General features: G+C 24.9%; 1 protein-coding gene across 5 annotated transcripts in view; it reads left to right on the top strand.

Moving 5' to 3' along the window:
• Positions 1-17,822, top strand: part of LOC109606516 (calcium/calmodulin-dependent protein kinase kinase 2) — a 49,579-nt gene that overhangs the window by 5,459 nt on the left and 26,298 nt on the right. For all 5 annotated transcript variants that reach the window (XM_049968434.1, XM_049968430.1, XM_049968431.1 and 2 more), the window contains exon 2: positions 15,451-15,550. In XM_049968434.1, coding sequence (XP_049824391.1) covers positions 15,532-15,550 — 19 coding nt within the window. In that variant the 5' untranslated portion in view covers positions 15,451-15,531. The remainder of the gene's footprint in view (positions 1-15,450; positions 15,551-17,822) is intronic.

Genomic DNA, 17,822 nt, shown 5'->3' with positions numbered 1-17,822 from the left:
AAACCATTACTATATACTTTAACCTTGACTATTCCTGCTTATATTATTACAAAGCTAATTTTATTTTCTATCAATTAATGTAGAAGTTATTTCATATTTTTTCACATATTTGAATTGAAATATGTAGAGAAATATTACTTATACTTTAATTATAATTCGTCCTGCTGCTTAAATCCTTCATTCAAATATATTAAATTATGTATTGTTTTAAAGTTTATTTTATTATGACTAATGTAAAAAAAAGAAAAACATATTTGTATACGTTAATTTTGATTCGTCCCTCATTAAAATTCAATAAATGTTGTATTGTTTTAAAGCTCGTTGTGTGTCGTTTAATGTAGGAAACAATAATAGTCATTTTCCGGATTTTCCGGATATTTGAATTGGAACAAATGTCGTTCGTAAAGAGATAATCATACTTTACATAACGTATAACGGTTAAATTAAATAAATTAGACTTTTCAAAATAATTGAACAATATATCATAGTTTACAGGACGTCCCTAAGACAATAAATTAACAACATTAACAACCACCGACCGACATCACATTCAAACCTATTAATTAAATCAAGTAAAACGTCGAAAAATTTACATATTGTTTTATAAATTACGTCCCTGACCGCACAAAACGAACCAATCTTCACGCCAACACACACAATCACTTATCCCCTAATCAAACCGTGGTCTAGCACGGCTAAAAAGGCCTTTTGTGCCGCGTGTGTGCGTGTCTTTTCCTCCCCCGCCTCCAGCCGGATGCTTTTTGAAAATGCACACGTACGGTGCACGGGAATTCGACGGGTCCATTTGCATTTCCATTTCCTCTTCGGTCCGACGCAGCAGGAACGGCGTGGAGGCGGAGAGGAATATTAAATTTTTCCCGGCAGTTAATCTAATCGATAGACGGGAACGTGAAGATATACGTCGAGTGTTCGTGTCAATTTTCTTGGCATTTGACACGCGCCACCGATAATTAACCGGTTAATGGCGCCGATAAAGGTGTACGGGTTTTTATGTTGAAAAGGCGCACGTTCTAAGGTGAATTCTGGGGATTCCGATGTTCAGGTTGATTGTGGTGATGTTGTGGAACAAATATTTTGGGTTTTTACGTTGCCACTAATTAGTGGGACAAGTTAAATTAACGTTGAGTTTTAGTCATTACATGATATGCAACATTATTTACCATTAGATGACACACACTTCTTTCCATTTAAATAACTATAAGTGTTTCTCAACAAAATTGATACATGTTTGAAAGTCATGAGTAAAAACGTGCAATGTAAGCGTCATATTTTTATGCATTAATCGATAGATAATAAAACAAAGTTTACAACAAGATGATTGATTGAGTGAATGAAGATTTTTAGTAGTATAAATTGTTAAAGGTAAAATTAAAAATTCACCTTCTCTTTCAAATAAATGTATATAAAACAATGACCATTATATTTTTCACAATAGTTAACAAAAGAATATTTTAATCACACTATAATTTATTTTAATTGAGTGTGAAATTTTAATAACAAGAATAGTCAAGGTAGTATACATTTTTATTTCCTTCAACTGGAATACATTTTCTGGGAAGTAGATGGTTACACCTATTGTTTATTAGATTAATCGATAGATGATGATATAAATTTTTATGTAAATATATAATTTAACTTAGGAAAATGAAAACTGTAACAGCAGGAATAAGGCTTTCCTCTACTTTCCTTTTTATTCGTCTTTATAAGTAACAATTTTTCCAATTCAAATATATAGAAAAACAGAAAATATCGATGATTTTCTTATACATTAATCGATACATAATAAAATAAACTTTAAATCAATATATAATTCATCTTCAAAAAATGAGAAATGTTAGTGGCAGGAGATGTCAAAGATAACATACACGTTTATTTTTCTCTTCCAAATAAATGTCTATAAAACTAAAATATGCCTATAAATATCTGGGAAAGTAGATGGTGACATCTATTGTTTATTAGATTAATTTATAGATTATAACGCAAATTTTTAGTAAACATATAATTTAACATAAGAAAATGGAAACTATAACAGCAGGAATGGAACAATCTCTACTTTCCTATTTATTCCTCTTTATAAATAACACTTTTTTCAAGTCAAATATATAAAAAAAACAGAAAATATCGATGATTTTCTTATACATTAATCGATACATAACAAAATAAACTTTAAATGAATATATAATTCATCTTCAAAAAATGAGAAATGTTAGTGGCAGAAGATGTCAAAGATAACGTACACGTTTATGTTTTTCTTCCAAATAAATGTCTATAAAACTAAAATATGCCTATTATATTTACTACATTAGTTAATAAAATAATCCTTTAATCACATCATAATTTATTTTAATTGAATGAAAAATTTTAATAACAGGATTAGTCCAGGTAATGTACTCCATTTTTATTTTCTTCAACAGGATACTTTTTCTAAAACAAATATCTGGGGAAGTAGATGGTTACACCAATTGTTTATTAGATTAATCGATAGATAATAACACAAATTTTAAGTAAATACATTATTTAACATAAGAAAATGAAAAGTATAACAGCAGGAATAGATAAACCACTACTTTCCTATTTATTCGTCTTATAAGTAACACATTTTCCAAGTCAAATATATGGAGAAACAGAAAATATCGATGATTTTCTTATACATTAATCGATACATAATAAAATAGACTTTAAATCAATATATAATTCATCTTCAAAAAATGAGAAATGTTAGTGGCAGGAGATGTCAAAGATAAAATACACGTTTATTTTTCTCTTCCAAATAAATGTCTATAAGACTAAAATATGCCTATTATATTCACTAAAATAATTAATAAAAGTAACCTTTGATCACATTATATTTTGTTTTAATTGAGTGAAAAAATTTAATAGCAGGAATAGTCAAAGTAATGTACTTCATTTTTATTTTCTTCAACAGAAATACTTTTTCTAAAACAAATATCTGGGGAAGTAGATGGTTACACCAATTGTTTATTAGATTAATCGATAGATAATAACACAAATTTTAAGTAAATACATAATTTAACATAAGAAAATGAAAAGTATAACAGCAGGAATAGATAAACCACTACTTTCCTATTTATTCGTCTTATAAGTAACACATTTTCCAAGTCAAATATATGGAGAAACAGAAAATATCGATGATTTTCTTATACATTAATCGATACATAATAAAATAGACTTTAAATCAATATATAATTCATCTTCAAAAAATGAGAAATGTTAGTGGCAGGAGATGCCAAAGATAACATACACGTTTATGTTTCTCTTCCAAATAAATGGCTATAAAACTAAAATATACCTATTATATTTACTACATTAGTTAATAAAATAATTCTTTAATCACATTATAATTTATTTTAATTGAATGAAAAATTTTAATAGCAGGAATAGTCCAGGTAATGTACTCCATTTTTAATTTCTTCAACAGGATACTTTTTCTAAAACAAATATCTGGGGAAGTAGATAGTTACACCAATTGTTTATTAGATTAATCGATAGATAATAACACAAATTTTAACTAAATGCATAATTTAACATAAGAAAATGAAAACTATAACAGCAGGAATAGATAAACCTCTACTTTCCTATTTATTCGTCTTATAAGTAACACATTTTCCAAATCAAATATAGAGAGAAACAGAAAATATCGATGATTTTCTTATACATTAATCGATACACAATAAAATAGACTTTAAATCAATATATAATTCATCTTCAAACAATGAGAAATGTTAGTGGCAGGAGATGTCAAAGATAACATACACGTTTATTTTTCTCTTCCAAATAAATGTCTATAAAACTAAAATATGTCTATAAATATCTGGGAAATTAGATGGTGACATCTATTGTTTATTAGATTAATTTATAGATTATAACGCAAATTTTTAGTAAACATATAATTTAACATAAGAAAATGGAAACTATAACAGCAGGAATGGAACAATCTCTACTTTCCTATTTATTCCTCTTTATAAATAACACTTTTTTCAAGTCAAATATATAAAAAAAAAACAGAAAATATCGATGATTTTCTTATACATTAATCGATACATAACAAAATAAACTTTAAATGAATATATAATTCATCTTCAAAAAATGAGAAATGTTAGTGGCAGAAGATGTCAAAGATAACGTACACGTTTATGTTTTTCTTCCAAATAAATGTCTATAAAACTAAAATATGCCTATTATATTCACTACATTAATTAATAAAATAATCCTTTAATCACATCATAATTTATTTTAATTGAATGAAAAATTTTAATAACAGGATTAGTCCAGGTAATGTACTCCATTTTTATTTTCTTCAACAGGATACTTTTTCTAAAACAAATATCTGGGGAAGTAGATGGTTACACCAATTGTTTATTAGATTAATCGACAGATAATAACACAAATTTTAACTAAATACATAATTTAACATAAGAAAATGAAAAGTATAACAGCAGGAATAGATAAACCTCTACTTTCCTATTTATTCGTCTTATAAGTAGCACATTTTCCAATTCAAATATATGGAGAAACAGAAAATATCGATGATTTTCTCATACATTAATCGATACATAGTAAAATAAACTTTAAATCAATATATAATTCATCTTCAAAAAATGAGAAATGTTAGTGGCAGGAGATGTCAAAGATAACATACATGTTTATTTTTATCTTCCAAATAAATGTCTATAAGACTAAAATATGCCTATTATATTCACTAAAATAATTAATAAAAGTAACCTTTGATCACATTATATTTTGTTTTAATTGAGTGAAAAAATTTAATAGCAGGAATAGTCAAGGTAATGTACTCCATTTTTATTTTCTTCAACAGGAATACTTTTTCTAAAACAAATATCTGGGGAAGTAGATGGTTACACCAATTGTTTATTAGATTAATCGACAGATAATAACACAAATTTTAACTAAATACATAATTTAACATAAGAAAATGAAAAGTATAACAGCATGAATAGATAAACCTCTACTTTCCTATTTATTCGTCTTATAAGTAACACATTTTCCAAGTCAAATATATAGAAAAACAGAAAATATCGATGATTTTCTTATACATTAATCAATACATAATAAAATAAACTTTAAATGAATATATAATTCATCTTCAAAAAATGAGAAATGTTAGTGGCAGGAGATGTCAAAGATAACATACACGTTTATTTTTTTCTTCCAAATAAATGTCTATAAAACTAAAATATGCCTATAAATATCTGGGAAAGTAGATGGTGACATCTATTGTTTATTAGATTAATTTATAGATTATAACGCAAATTTTTAGTAAACATATAATTTAACATAAGAAAATGGAAACTATAACAGCAGGAATGGAACAATCTCCACTTTCCTATTTATTCCTCTTTATAAATAACACTTTTTTCAAGTCAAATATATAGAAAAACAGAAAATATCGATGATTTTCTTATACATTAATCGATACATAATAAAATAAACTTTAAATGAATATATAATTCATCTTCAAAAAATGAGAAATGTTAGTGGCAGAAGATGTCAAAGATAACGTACACGTTTATGTTTTTCTTCCAAATAAATGTCTATAAAACTAAAATATGCCTATTATATTTACTACATTAGTTAATAAAATAATCCTTTAATCACATCATAATTTATTTTAATTGAATGAAAAATTTTAATAACAGGATTAGTCCAGGTAATGTACTCCATTTTTATTTTCTTCAACAGGATACTTTTTCTAAAACAAATATCTGGGGAAGTAGATGGTTACACCAATTGTTTATTAGATTAATCGATAGATAATAACACAAATTTTAACTAAATACATAATTTAACATAAGAAAATGAAAACTATAACAGCAAGAATAGATAAACCTCTACTTTCCTATTTATTCGTCTTATAAGTAACATATTTTCCAAGTCAAATATATAGAAAAACAGAAAATATCGATGATTTTCTTATACATTAATCGATACATAATAAAATAAACTTTAAATCAATATATAATTCATCTTCAAAAAATGAGAAATGTTAGTGGCAGGAGATGTCAAAGATAACATACACGTTTATTTTTCTCTTCCAAATAAATGTCTATAAAACTAAAATATGCCTATAAATATCTGGGAAAGTAGATGGTGACATCTATTGTTTATTAGATTAATTTATAGATTATAACGCAAATTTTTAGTAAACATATAATTTAACATAAGAAAATGGAAACTATAACAGCAGGAATGGAACAATCTCTACTTTCCTATTTATTCCTCTTTATAAATAACACTTTTTTCAAGTCAAATATATAAAAAAAACAGAAAATATCGATGATTTTCTTATACATTAATCGATACATAATAAAATAGACTTTAAATCAATATATAATTCATCTTCAAAAAATGAGAAATGTTAGTGGCAGAAGATGTCAAAGATAACGTACACGTTTATGTTTTTCTTCCAAATAAATGTCTATAAAACTAAAATATGCCTATTATATTCACTACATTAATTAATAAAATAATCCTTTAATCACATCATAATTTATTTTAATTGAATGAAAAATTTTAATAACAGGATTAGTCCAGGTAATGTACTCCATTTTTATTTTCTTCAACAGGATACTTTTTCTAAAACAAATATCTGGGGAAGTAGATGGTTACACCAATTGTTTATTAGATTAATCGACAGATAATAACACAAATTTTAACTAAATACATAATTTAACATAAGAAAATGAAAAGTATAACAGCAGGAATAGATAAACCTCTACTTTCCTATTTATTCGTCTTATAAGTAGCACATTTTCCAATTCAAATATATGGAGAAACAGAAAATATCGATGATTTTCTCATACATTAATCGATACATAGTAAAATAAACTTTAAATCAATATATAATTCATCTTCAAAAAATGAGAAATGTTAGTGGCAGGAGATGTCAAAGATAACATACATGTTTATTTTTATCTTCCAAATAAATGTCTATAAGACTAAAATATGCCTATTATATTCACTAAAATAATTAATAAAAGTAACCTTTGATCACATTATATTTTGTTTTAATTGAGTGAAAAAATTTAATAGCAGGAATAGTCAAGGTAATGTACTCCATTTTTATTTTCTTCAACAGGAATACTTTTTCTAAAACAAATATCTGGGGAAGTAGATGGTTACACCAATTGTTTATTAGATTAATCGATAGATAATAACACAAATTTTAACTAAATACATAATTTAACATAAGAAAATGAAAAGTATAACAGCATGAATAGATAAACCTCTACTTTCCTATTTATTCGTCTTATAAGTAACACATTTTCCAAGTCAAATATATAGAAAAACAGAAAATATCGATGATTTTCTTATACATTAATCGATACATAATAAAATAAACTTTAAATGAATATATAATTCATCTTCAAAAAATGAGAAATGTTAGTGGCAGGAGATGTCAAAGATAAGATACACATTTATTTTTTTCTTCCAAATAAATGTCTATAAAACTAAAATATGCCTATAAATATCTGGGAAAGTAGATGGTGACATCTATTGTTTATTAGATTAATTTATAGATTATAACGCAAATTTTTAGTAAACATATAATTTAACATAAGAAAATGGAAACTATAACAGCAGGAATGGAACAATCTCCACTTTCCTATTTATTCCTCTTTATAAATAACACTTTTTTCAAGTCAAATATATAGAAAAACAGAAAATATCGATGATTTTCTTATACATTAATCGATACATAATAAAATAAACTTTAAATGAATATATAATTCATCTTCAAAAAATGAGAAATGTTAGTGGCAGAAGATGTCAAAGATAACGTACACGTTTATGTTTTTCTTCCAAATAAATGTCTATAAAACTAAAATATGCCTATTATATTTACTACATTAGTTAATAAAATAATCCTTTAATCACATCATAATTTATTTTAATTGAATGAAAAATTTTAATAACAGGATTAGTCCAGGCAATGTACTCCATTTTTATTTTCTTCAACAGGATACTTTTTCTAAAACAAATATCTGGGGAAGTAGATGGTTACACCAATTGTTTATTAGATTAATCGATAGATAATAACACAAATTTTAACTAAATACATAATTTAACATAAGAAAATGAAAACTATAACAGCAAGAATAGATAAACCTCTACTTTCCTATTTATTCGTCTTATAAGTAACATATTTTCCAAGTCAAATATATAGAAAAACAGAAAATATCGATGATTTTCTTATACATTAATCGATACATAATAAAATAAACTTTAAATCAATATATAATTCATCTTCAAAAAATGAGAAATGTTAGTGGCAGGAGATGTCAAAGATAACATACACGTTTATTTTTCTCTTCCAAATAAATGTCTATAAAACTAAAATATGCCTATAAATATCTGGGAAAGTAGATGGTGACATATATTGTTTATTAGATTAATTTATAGATTATAACGCAAATTTTTAGTAAACATATAATTTAACATAAGAAAATGGAAACTATAACAGCAGGAATGGAACAATCTCTACTTTCCTATTTATTCCTCTTTATAAATAACACTTTTTTCAAGTCAAATATATAAAAAAAACAGAAAATATCGATGATTTTCTTATACATTAATCGATACATAATAAAATAGACTTTAAATCAATATATAATTCATCTTCAAAAAATGAGAAATGTTAGTGGCAGAAGATGTCAAAGATAACGTACACGTTTATGTTTTTCTTCCAAATAAATGTCTATAAAACTAAAATATGCCTATTATATTCACTACATTAATTAATAAAATAATCCTTTAATCACATCATAATTTATTTTAATTGAATGAAAAATTTTAATAACAGGATTAGTCCAGGTAATGTACTCCATTTTTATTTTCTTCAACAGGATACTTTTTCTAAAACAAATATCTGGGGAAGTAGATGGTTGCACCAATTGTTTATTAGATTAATCGATAGATAATAACACAAATTTTAACTAAATACATAATTTAACATAAGAAAATGAAAAGTATAACAGCAGGAATAGATAAACCTCTACTTTCCTATTTATTCATCTTATAAGTAACATATTTTCCAAGTCAAATATATAGAAAAACAGAAAATATCGATGATTTTCTTATACATTAATCGATACATAATAAAATAAACTTTAAATCAATATATAATTCATCTTCAAAAAATGAGAAATGTTAGTGGCAGGAGATGTCAAAGATAACATACACGTTTATTTTTCTCTTCCAAATAAATGTCTATAAAACTAAAATATGCCTATTATATTCACTAAAATAATTAATAAAAGTAACCTTTGATCACATTATATTTTGTTTTAATTGAGTGAAAAAATTTAATAGCAGGAATAGTCAAAGTAATGTACTTCATTTTTATTTTCTTCAACAGAAATACTTTTTCTAAAACAAATATCTGGGGAAGTAGATGGTTACACCAATTGTTTATTAGATTAATCGATAGATAATAACACAAATTTTAAGTAAATACATAATTTAACATAAGAAAATGAAAAGTATAACAGCAGGAATAGATAAACCACTACTTTCCTATTTATTCGTCTTATAAGTAACACATTTTCCAAGTCAAATATATGGAGAAACAGAAAATATCGATGATTTTCTTATACATTAATCGATACATAATAAAATAGACTTTAAATCAATATATAATTCATCTTCAAAAAATGAGAAATGTTAGTGGCAGGAGATGCCAAAGATAACATACACGTTTATGTTTCTCTTCCAAATAAATGGCTATAAAACTAAAATATACCTATTATATTTACTACATTAGTTAATAAAATAATTCTTTAATCACATTATAATTTATTTTAATTGAATGAAAAATTTTAATAGCAGGAATAGTCCAGGTAATGTACTCCATTTTTAATTTCTTCAACAGGATACTTTTTCTAAAACAAATATCTGGGGAAGTAGATAGTTACACCAATTGTTTATTAGATTAATCGATAGATAATAACACAAATTTTAACTAAATGCATAATTTAACATAAGAAAATGAAAACTATAACAGCAGGAATAGATAAACCTCTACTTTCCTATTTATTCGTCTTATAAGTAACACATTTTCCAAATCAAATATAGAGAGAAACAGAAAATATCGATGATTTTCTTATACATTAATCGATACACAATAAAATAGACTTTAAATCAATATATAATTCATCTTCAAACAATGAGAAATGTTAGTGGCAGGAGATGTCAAAGATAACATAAACGTTTATTTTTCTCTTCCAAATAAATGTCTTTAAAACTAAAATATGTGTATTATATTTACTACGATAGTTCACAAAAGGATCTTTTAATTACATTATAATTTATTTTAATTGAATGAAAAATTTTAATAGCAGGAATAGTCCAGGTAATGTACTCCATTTTTATTTTCTTCACAGGATACTTTTTCTAAAACAAATATCTGGGGAAGTAGATGGTAACACCTATTGTTTATTAGATTAATCGATAGATGATAATACAAATTTTAAGTAAATATATAATTTAGCATAAAAAATGAAAACTATAACAGCAGGAATAGATAAACCTCTACTTTCCTATTTATTCGTCTTATAAGTAACACATTTTCCGAGTCAAATATATAGAGAAACAGAAAATATTGATGATTTTCTTATACACTAATCGATACATAATAAAATAGACTTTAAATCAATATATAATTCATCTTCAAAAAATGAGAAATGTTAGTGGCAGGAGATGTCAAAGATAACATACACGTTTATTTTTCTCTTCCAAATAAATGTATATTAAACTAAAATATGCCTATTATATTCACTAAAATAATTAATAAAAGTATCCTTTTATCCACATTATATTTTGTTTTAATTGAGTAAAAAATTTTAATAGCAGGAATAATCAAGGAAATGTACCCATAATTAATTGAGTGAAAAATTTTAACAGCAGGAATAGTCAAGGAAATGTACTCCATTTTTATTTTCTTCAAAAGGAATACTTTTTCTAAAATAAATATCTGGGAAAGTAGATGGTGACAACTTTTGTTTTTTATATTAATCGATAGATGATAATACAAGTTTTAAGTAAATATATAATTTAACATAAGAAAATGAAAACTATAACAGCAGGAATAGAGTAGCCTCTACTTTTCTTTTTATTCGTCTTTATAAGTAACACATTTTCCAAGTCAAATATATAGAAAAACAAAATATCGATGATTTTCTCATATATTAATCGATACATAGTAAAATAAACTTTAAATCAATATATAATTCATCTTTAAAAAATGAGAAATGTTAGTGGCTGGAGATGTCAAAGATAACATAAACGTTTATTTTTCTCTTCCAAATAAATGTCTTTAAAACTAAAATATGGTTATTATATTTACTACAATAGTTAACAAAAGAATCCTTTAATCACATTATAATTTATTTTAATTGAATGAAATATTTTAATAGCAGGAATAATCAAGGCAATGTACTCCATTTTTATTTTCTTCAACAGGTATACTTTTTCTAAAACAAATATCTGGGGAAGTAGATGGTTACACCAATTGTTTATTAGATTAATCGATAGATAATAACACAAATTTTAACTAAATACATAATTTAACATAAGAAAATGAAAACTATAATAGCAGAAATAGATAAGTCTCTACTTTCCTTTTTATTCGTCTTTATAAGTAACACTTTTTCCAAGTTAAATATATAGAAAAAACAGAAAATATCGATGGTTTTTAATATATTAATCCATACATATTAAAATAAACTTTAAATCAATATATAATTTATCTTCAAAAAACGAGAAATGTTTACGTTTCTCTTTCAAATAAATGCCTATAAAACTAAAATATGTCTATTATATTCACTACATTAGTTAACAAAATAAGCCTTTAATCACATTATAATTTATTTCAATTCAATGAAAAACTTTAATAGCAGGAATAGTCAAGGTAATGTACTCCATTTTTATTTTCTTTATCATATATTTTCCAAGTTAAATATCTGAGAAAACGAATGGTGATATCCATTGTTTTTTTTTAATTATTCAGTAGATAATAGAAAAAACTTTAAGTGAATTTAACATAAAGAAATGAAAAACCATCACAGCAGGAATAGACTAGACTTTAATCTCTTTTTTATTCGTTTTTGTAAGTAACATTTTATCTACATCAAATATATAGAAAACTTGCATTATTAAATACACAATAAAACAAGCTTTAAATCAATGTACTCATCTTAAAGAGATAAGAAATATTAGCAGCAGGAGTCGTCAAAGTTAACATACACAATTATTTTTCTCTGTCAAATATATTTGTCTATAAAACTAAAATAGGACCATTACGTTTACAACAAAATAATCTTTTAACCACATTATAGAAATTTTAATAGCAGGAAAAGTCAAGATAATGTACTCCATGTTTGTTTTCTTCAACAAGAATACTTTTTCCAAGTTAAATATCTGGGAAAGTAGATGATGACACCTATTATTTTTTATATTAATATATAGATAACAATACAAACCTTAAGTGAATATATAAGTTATTATAAAGAAATCAAAAGCTTTAGCAGCAGTAATCGCCCAGTAGGTATATTCTCTATTTCTCTTTAAAAATAATTACAATTTTTTCCTAGTCAAATATATAGAAAATTAGAAAATCAATCAATTATTATTTTTTCAATTGAAATAAATTAAATTTCACTTGAGATTTAGTAGCAGGATTCGATGTTTTTCCACAAAAGTGATATTCAAATGCATAAGTGTAAGATATTTAAATTTTTTAATATAATCTGTAGATAATGTGACTGAATTCAAATATATTATTATGTTTCTCTTTAAAAGTAATACGTGTTTAAAGTTAAATGTTTTGTAAACTATACGATAAAAAATGTTATGTTTTGAAATCGATATATAGGAAAACAAGATTTAAAATAATGTTTAATCTTTTACGATTATATGAAATGAAATTTATAATTAGGTATCGTTGAGATTAAAGTATTCAGTTATTTGTTCAGTTCAAAAGTGTTATATTCCTCTTCGAAAGTGATACGTGTATAAAATCAAATATCTTGAAAAGTTCAAGGGTACGATTACTATTCTTTTAAGTCACAGATACATAATAAAATTAGCTTTAAAATAATGTAAAATTTAGTATGACTGAATGAGAAACTTTAGTAGCAGGAACTGTTAATATTAAAATACACTATTATATTTCTCTCTACAAGTGACACTTGTTTAATGTCAAATGTCTAAATTACAAGACAACGAGTATAATATTTAAAACAAATCGACAGACAATAAAATAATCTTTAAAATAATGTAAATTAATTATGACTTAACGAGAAATTTCATGAGCAATAACCGTTAAATTTAAAATACTCAAATATGTTTCTCTTCAAAAGTTATACGTGTTTAAAGTCAAATATCTTGTAAAGATCAAGGATACGATTACTAAACTTTTAAGTCACAGATAAACAATAAAATTAGCTTTAAAGTAATGTAAATTTTATTGTGACCGAATGAGAAACTTGAGTAGCAGGAACTGTTAATGTTAAAATATGTATACAATTATATTTCTCCTCTCAGGTGACACTTGTTTAAAGTCAAATGTCTTATAAATTAGAAGACAACGAGTATTATATTTAAAAAGAATCGATAGATAATAAAATAATCTTTAAAATAATATAAATAAATTATGACTTAATGAGAAATTTCATTAGCAATAACCGTTAAATTTAAAATACTCAAATATGTTCCTCTTCAAAAGTGATACGTGTTTATAGTCAAATATCTTGTAAAGATCAAGGGTACGATTACTAAACTTTTAAACCACAGATAAACAATAAAATTACCTTTAAAATAATGTAAAATTTATTAAGTTTGAATGAGAAATTTGAGTAGTAGGAACGGTTAGTATTAAAATATGTACACAATTAAATTTCTCCTCTCAGGTAACACTTGTTTAAAGTCAAATGTCTTATACAACGAGTATTATATTTAAAAAGAATCGATAGATAATAAAATAATCTTTAAAATAATATAAATAAATTATGACTTAATGAGAAATTTCATTAGCAATAACCGTTAAATTTAAAATACCCAAATACGTTCCTCTTCAAAAGTGATACGTGTTTAAGTCAAATATCTTGTACAGATCAAGGATACGATTACTAAACTTTTAAGTCACAGATAAACAATAAAATTACCTTTAAAATAATGTAAAATTTATTAAGTTTGAATGAGAAATTTGAGTAGTAGGAACGGTTAGTATTAAAATATGTACACAATTAAATTTCTCCTCTCAGGTAACACTTGTTTAAAGTCAAATGTCTTATACAACGAGTATTAAATTTAAAAAGAATCGATAGATAATAAAATAATCTTTAAAATAATATAAATTAATTATGACATAATGAGAAATTTCATTAGCAATAACCGTTAAATTTAAAATACTCAAATATGTTCCTCTTCAAAAGTGATATGTGTTTAATATCAAATATCTTATAGAGGTCAAGGGTACGATTACCATACTTTTAAACCACAGATAAACAATAAAATTACCTTTAAAATAATGTAAAATTTATTAAGTTTGAATGAGAAATTTGAGTAGCAGGAATTGTTAATATTAAAATACACAATTATGTTCCTCTTTGCAAGTAACACTTGTTTAAAATTTAAATGGATACTTCTTCAAAGTAGAATATTGTGTAAGCAAAAAGTTAAACAATTAAAACAAATTTTAAGTGAGTGAGTGTCAAATTTTAGCAGCAGGAATTGTAATAATCAATGTATCCCTTTAAAATTAACACTTGTTTCAAGACAAATATCTATAAAACAGCAATGTAATCTAATTAATTTGTTGCCTTAATAGAAAAACAGTAAAAAAGGCTTTAAAACAATGTAATATTATCATGATTGAACGAGAAACATTAGCAGGAGCCATCGTTAAAGTAAAATCTTACAATTGAAACTCTCTTTAAAAATGACAGTTGTTTCAAGCCGCAAATCAAACAAACTACTAGAAAATCATTAATTTTTTTTACATTAATTGATAAATAACAAATTAAACTTTAAAACCTGTATTATTCACAATAATTGAAAGCGAAACGTTAACAGCAGAAATCGCCAAAGTTGAAAGTGCACAATTTCGCCACGTTACACAAAAGTGACGTCGTTACCCATTAAACCAATTAAAAAAAAAAAAAAAATAAATTTTAATTTTCGAGTCAATAAAACAATCAATAAAATGACGTACAAACGTATAATTTGTCGACAATCAGCTGTGTTTTATCGACCGACTCGGGCAATAAGTTGATTAGTCAATTTTAATTGCACTACTTCCACCTTGAATTTATTCAAAATTGCCATAATTATTGTGCAAATTAATTTACTCATTGTAATTATTTATTAATTAAATAGTTTTTATTGTGGCAGGTGAACAAATCGGCGACACCTGAACGAGAACCGTCACAGCAGGACCAAAAATTATTTAATAAATGACAATCTGTTGTACAAATGGCTGCTCTACAACACGGTGAGTATTTATTTTATTATTTATTCGTTGTTCCCGAACAAAAGAACTGTTTATTGTACTCACACACACACACAATAACAGATTTGTGTGGATGCACAAAATAAAACGTACGACATTTATGAATATTAATTTCCAATCGGGTTTCTTTCCACGAATATCGACTCAATTTTTTCATTGCACACGCAAAGTTATCGCGAATTTCTGCGACGCATAACGGAGGGTGCAAAAAACGGGGTGTATTGAAAAATCGCGGGTCCGAATCGCGTGTGATTCCCCCGTAAATAAGGGCAATTAAATTATTTTATAATAAAATTTATGTGGACGAAATGTGCACGCGAGTCAGAAGGGTTTCGCATGACTCCCTAAATCGATTACGTAAAGGAAAAATCTACACGACTTTTATGCAAATAGTGAATTTATTCGTGGTGTAATTTGCAATGTGGGTGGTTAGAAAAATTGACTGTTAAAAGAATCGATTACTTTTTGCGTGACATTTGAGGAATGGGTTTCTGAAATGGCTTTACAGCCTTAACGAACGTCAGTGACGACTCGATTTTCATTAATTTTTAAGAATAATATCACTTATTGTTTCTTTTTTTTTTCAAAACACTGCAAATTTAATTAAAGTGTAGAATACATAAAAAATGTAGGAAATATAAAGAAATTGTTTCTCTTCCAAAATAAACTTTTGTGTCGTTAACCGATTGCTTATTATTTATTCTCTTCACACTTAAATTTTAATTAATTTTTATTAAATACAGAATAGAATGTACAGGGAAAATTTAAAAATAAATGTTTTTCTACCCAAATAAACATTGGGGCTAATTTTAATCCATTTTTACGGAAAAAATAGAAAAGCTATTACATATATTAGACTGTTTCAAAAAAATCGACAAATTTTTTTTTTTCTTATTTATATTGAAAATCTTGTTGGAAATGGTGAAAAAAAAAAAAAATACTGTGAAAGTTACAGCTCTTAATATTAATATTAATAGATGCTGCATCGTAAATTTTAATTTCCCCTTTAAATAACACAGGAACGGTGATCTCTTGGATTTTGAAATTTTTTAACTCTCGTTAGAGATAATATTTCAATGTGATCAAAACAGATTTTTTATAGAAAATTTAACGCTCTACAAAAAATGTCTCTTGCAGTTTTTTGATATATTCATTTTTTCAAAAGTTATTTAACATTAAAGTTGGATTGATTTAAAATTTTGACATTTTTCTCATTTTCTGATGCAACCATCAACTTTTATGGGAAAATTTTATATGACATTTTTTGTAGAGAATTCAATTTCCTATAATTTATCCCCAAAAAAGTTTTTGATATTTTTTGCAGTATTGTATTGTTCTTCATTTTTCGTGAAACACTTATTGCTAGTTATAAGTGAATACAGAAAAAAATTGCCAAATTGTAGTAAAAATCTATTAGTGTAACGATATATACTACTTTTATTATAATAAACAATCAATTTTTTTGGTAAAAATCTATTTATTTAAATAAATTGCTTAATTTTAAGCAGTAAAATAATATTTATTTAATAAAACTTTTAGTTTTCTGCAGATAACTTATGATCTGTAAAAAATGTCAAAAACTTTTTCGGAGATAAATTATAGGAAATTGAATTCTCTACAAAAAATGTCATATAAAGTTTTCCCATAAAGTTGATGGTTGCGTCAGAAAATGAGAAAAATGTCAAAATTTTAAATCAATCCAACTTTAATGTTAAATAACTTTTGAAAAAATGAATATATCAAAAAATTGTAAGAGACATTTTTTGTAGAGCGTTAAATTTTCTATAAAAATTTGTTTTGACCATTTTAAAATATTAACTCTAACGAGAGTTAAAAAATTTCAAAATCCAAAAGAACTCCGTTCCCGTTTTATTTAAACGGGATATTAAAATTTACGATGCGGCACCTCTTAATATTAATATTAAGAGCTGTAAGTTTCACAGTATTTTTTTTTACCATTTCCAAAAAGATTTTCGATATAAATAAGAAAAAAAAAAAAATTGTTGATTTTTTTGAAACAGTCTAATATATATAATTTTTATCAATCGATTCCTTATTGTTTATTGTCTACAAAATGAAAGATTAATTAATTTACAGGGGGAAAAACAAAAAAAAAACAAAAAAAAAAAAATAACGTTTGAGCCGATTTTAATCCATTTTTACAGAAAAGCTACGAAAGTTGTATAAATACAATTATTACTAATCGATTCCTTATTGTTTATTGTTTTGATGCTCAAAGAATCATTAATTTTTA

This window comes from Aethina tumida, chromosome 6, assembly GCF_024364675.1.
Source record: "Aethina tumida isolate Nest 87 chromosome 6, icAetTumi1.1, whole genome shotgun sequence".
Lineage (NCBI taxonomy): Eukaryota > Metazoa > Arthropoda > Insecta > Coleoptera > Nitidulidae > Aethina > Aethina tumida.
This window is presented reverse-complemented; position numbering and strand designations above follow the sequence as displayed.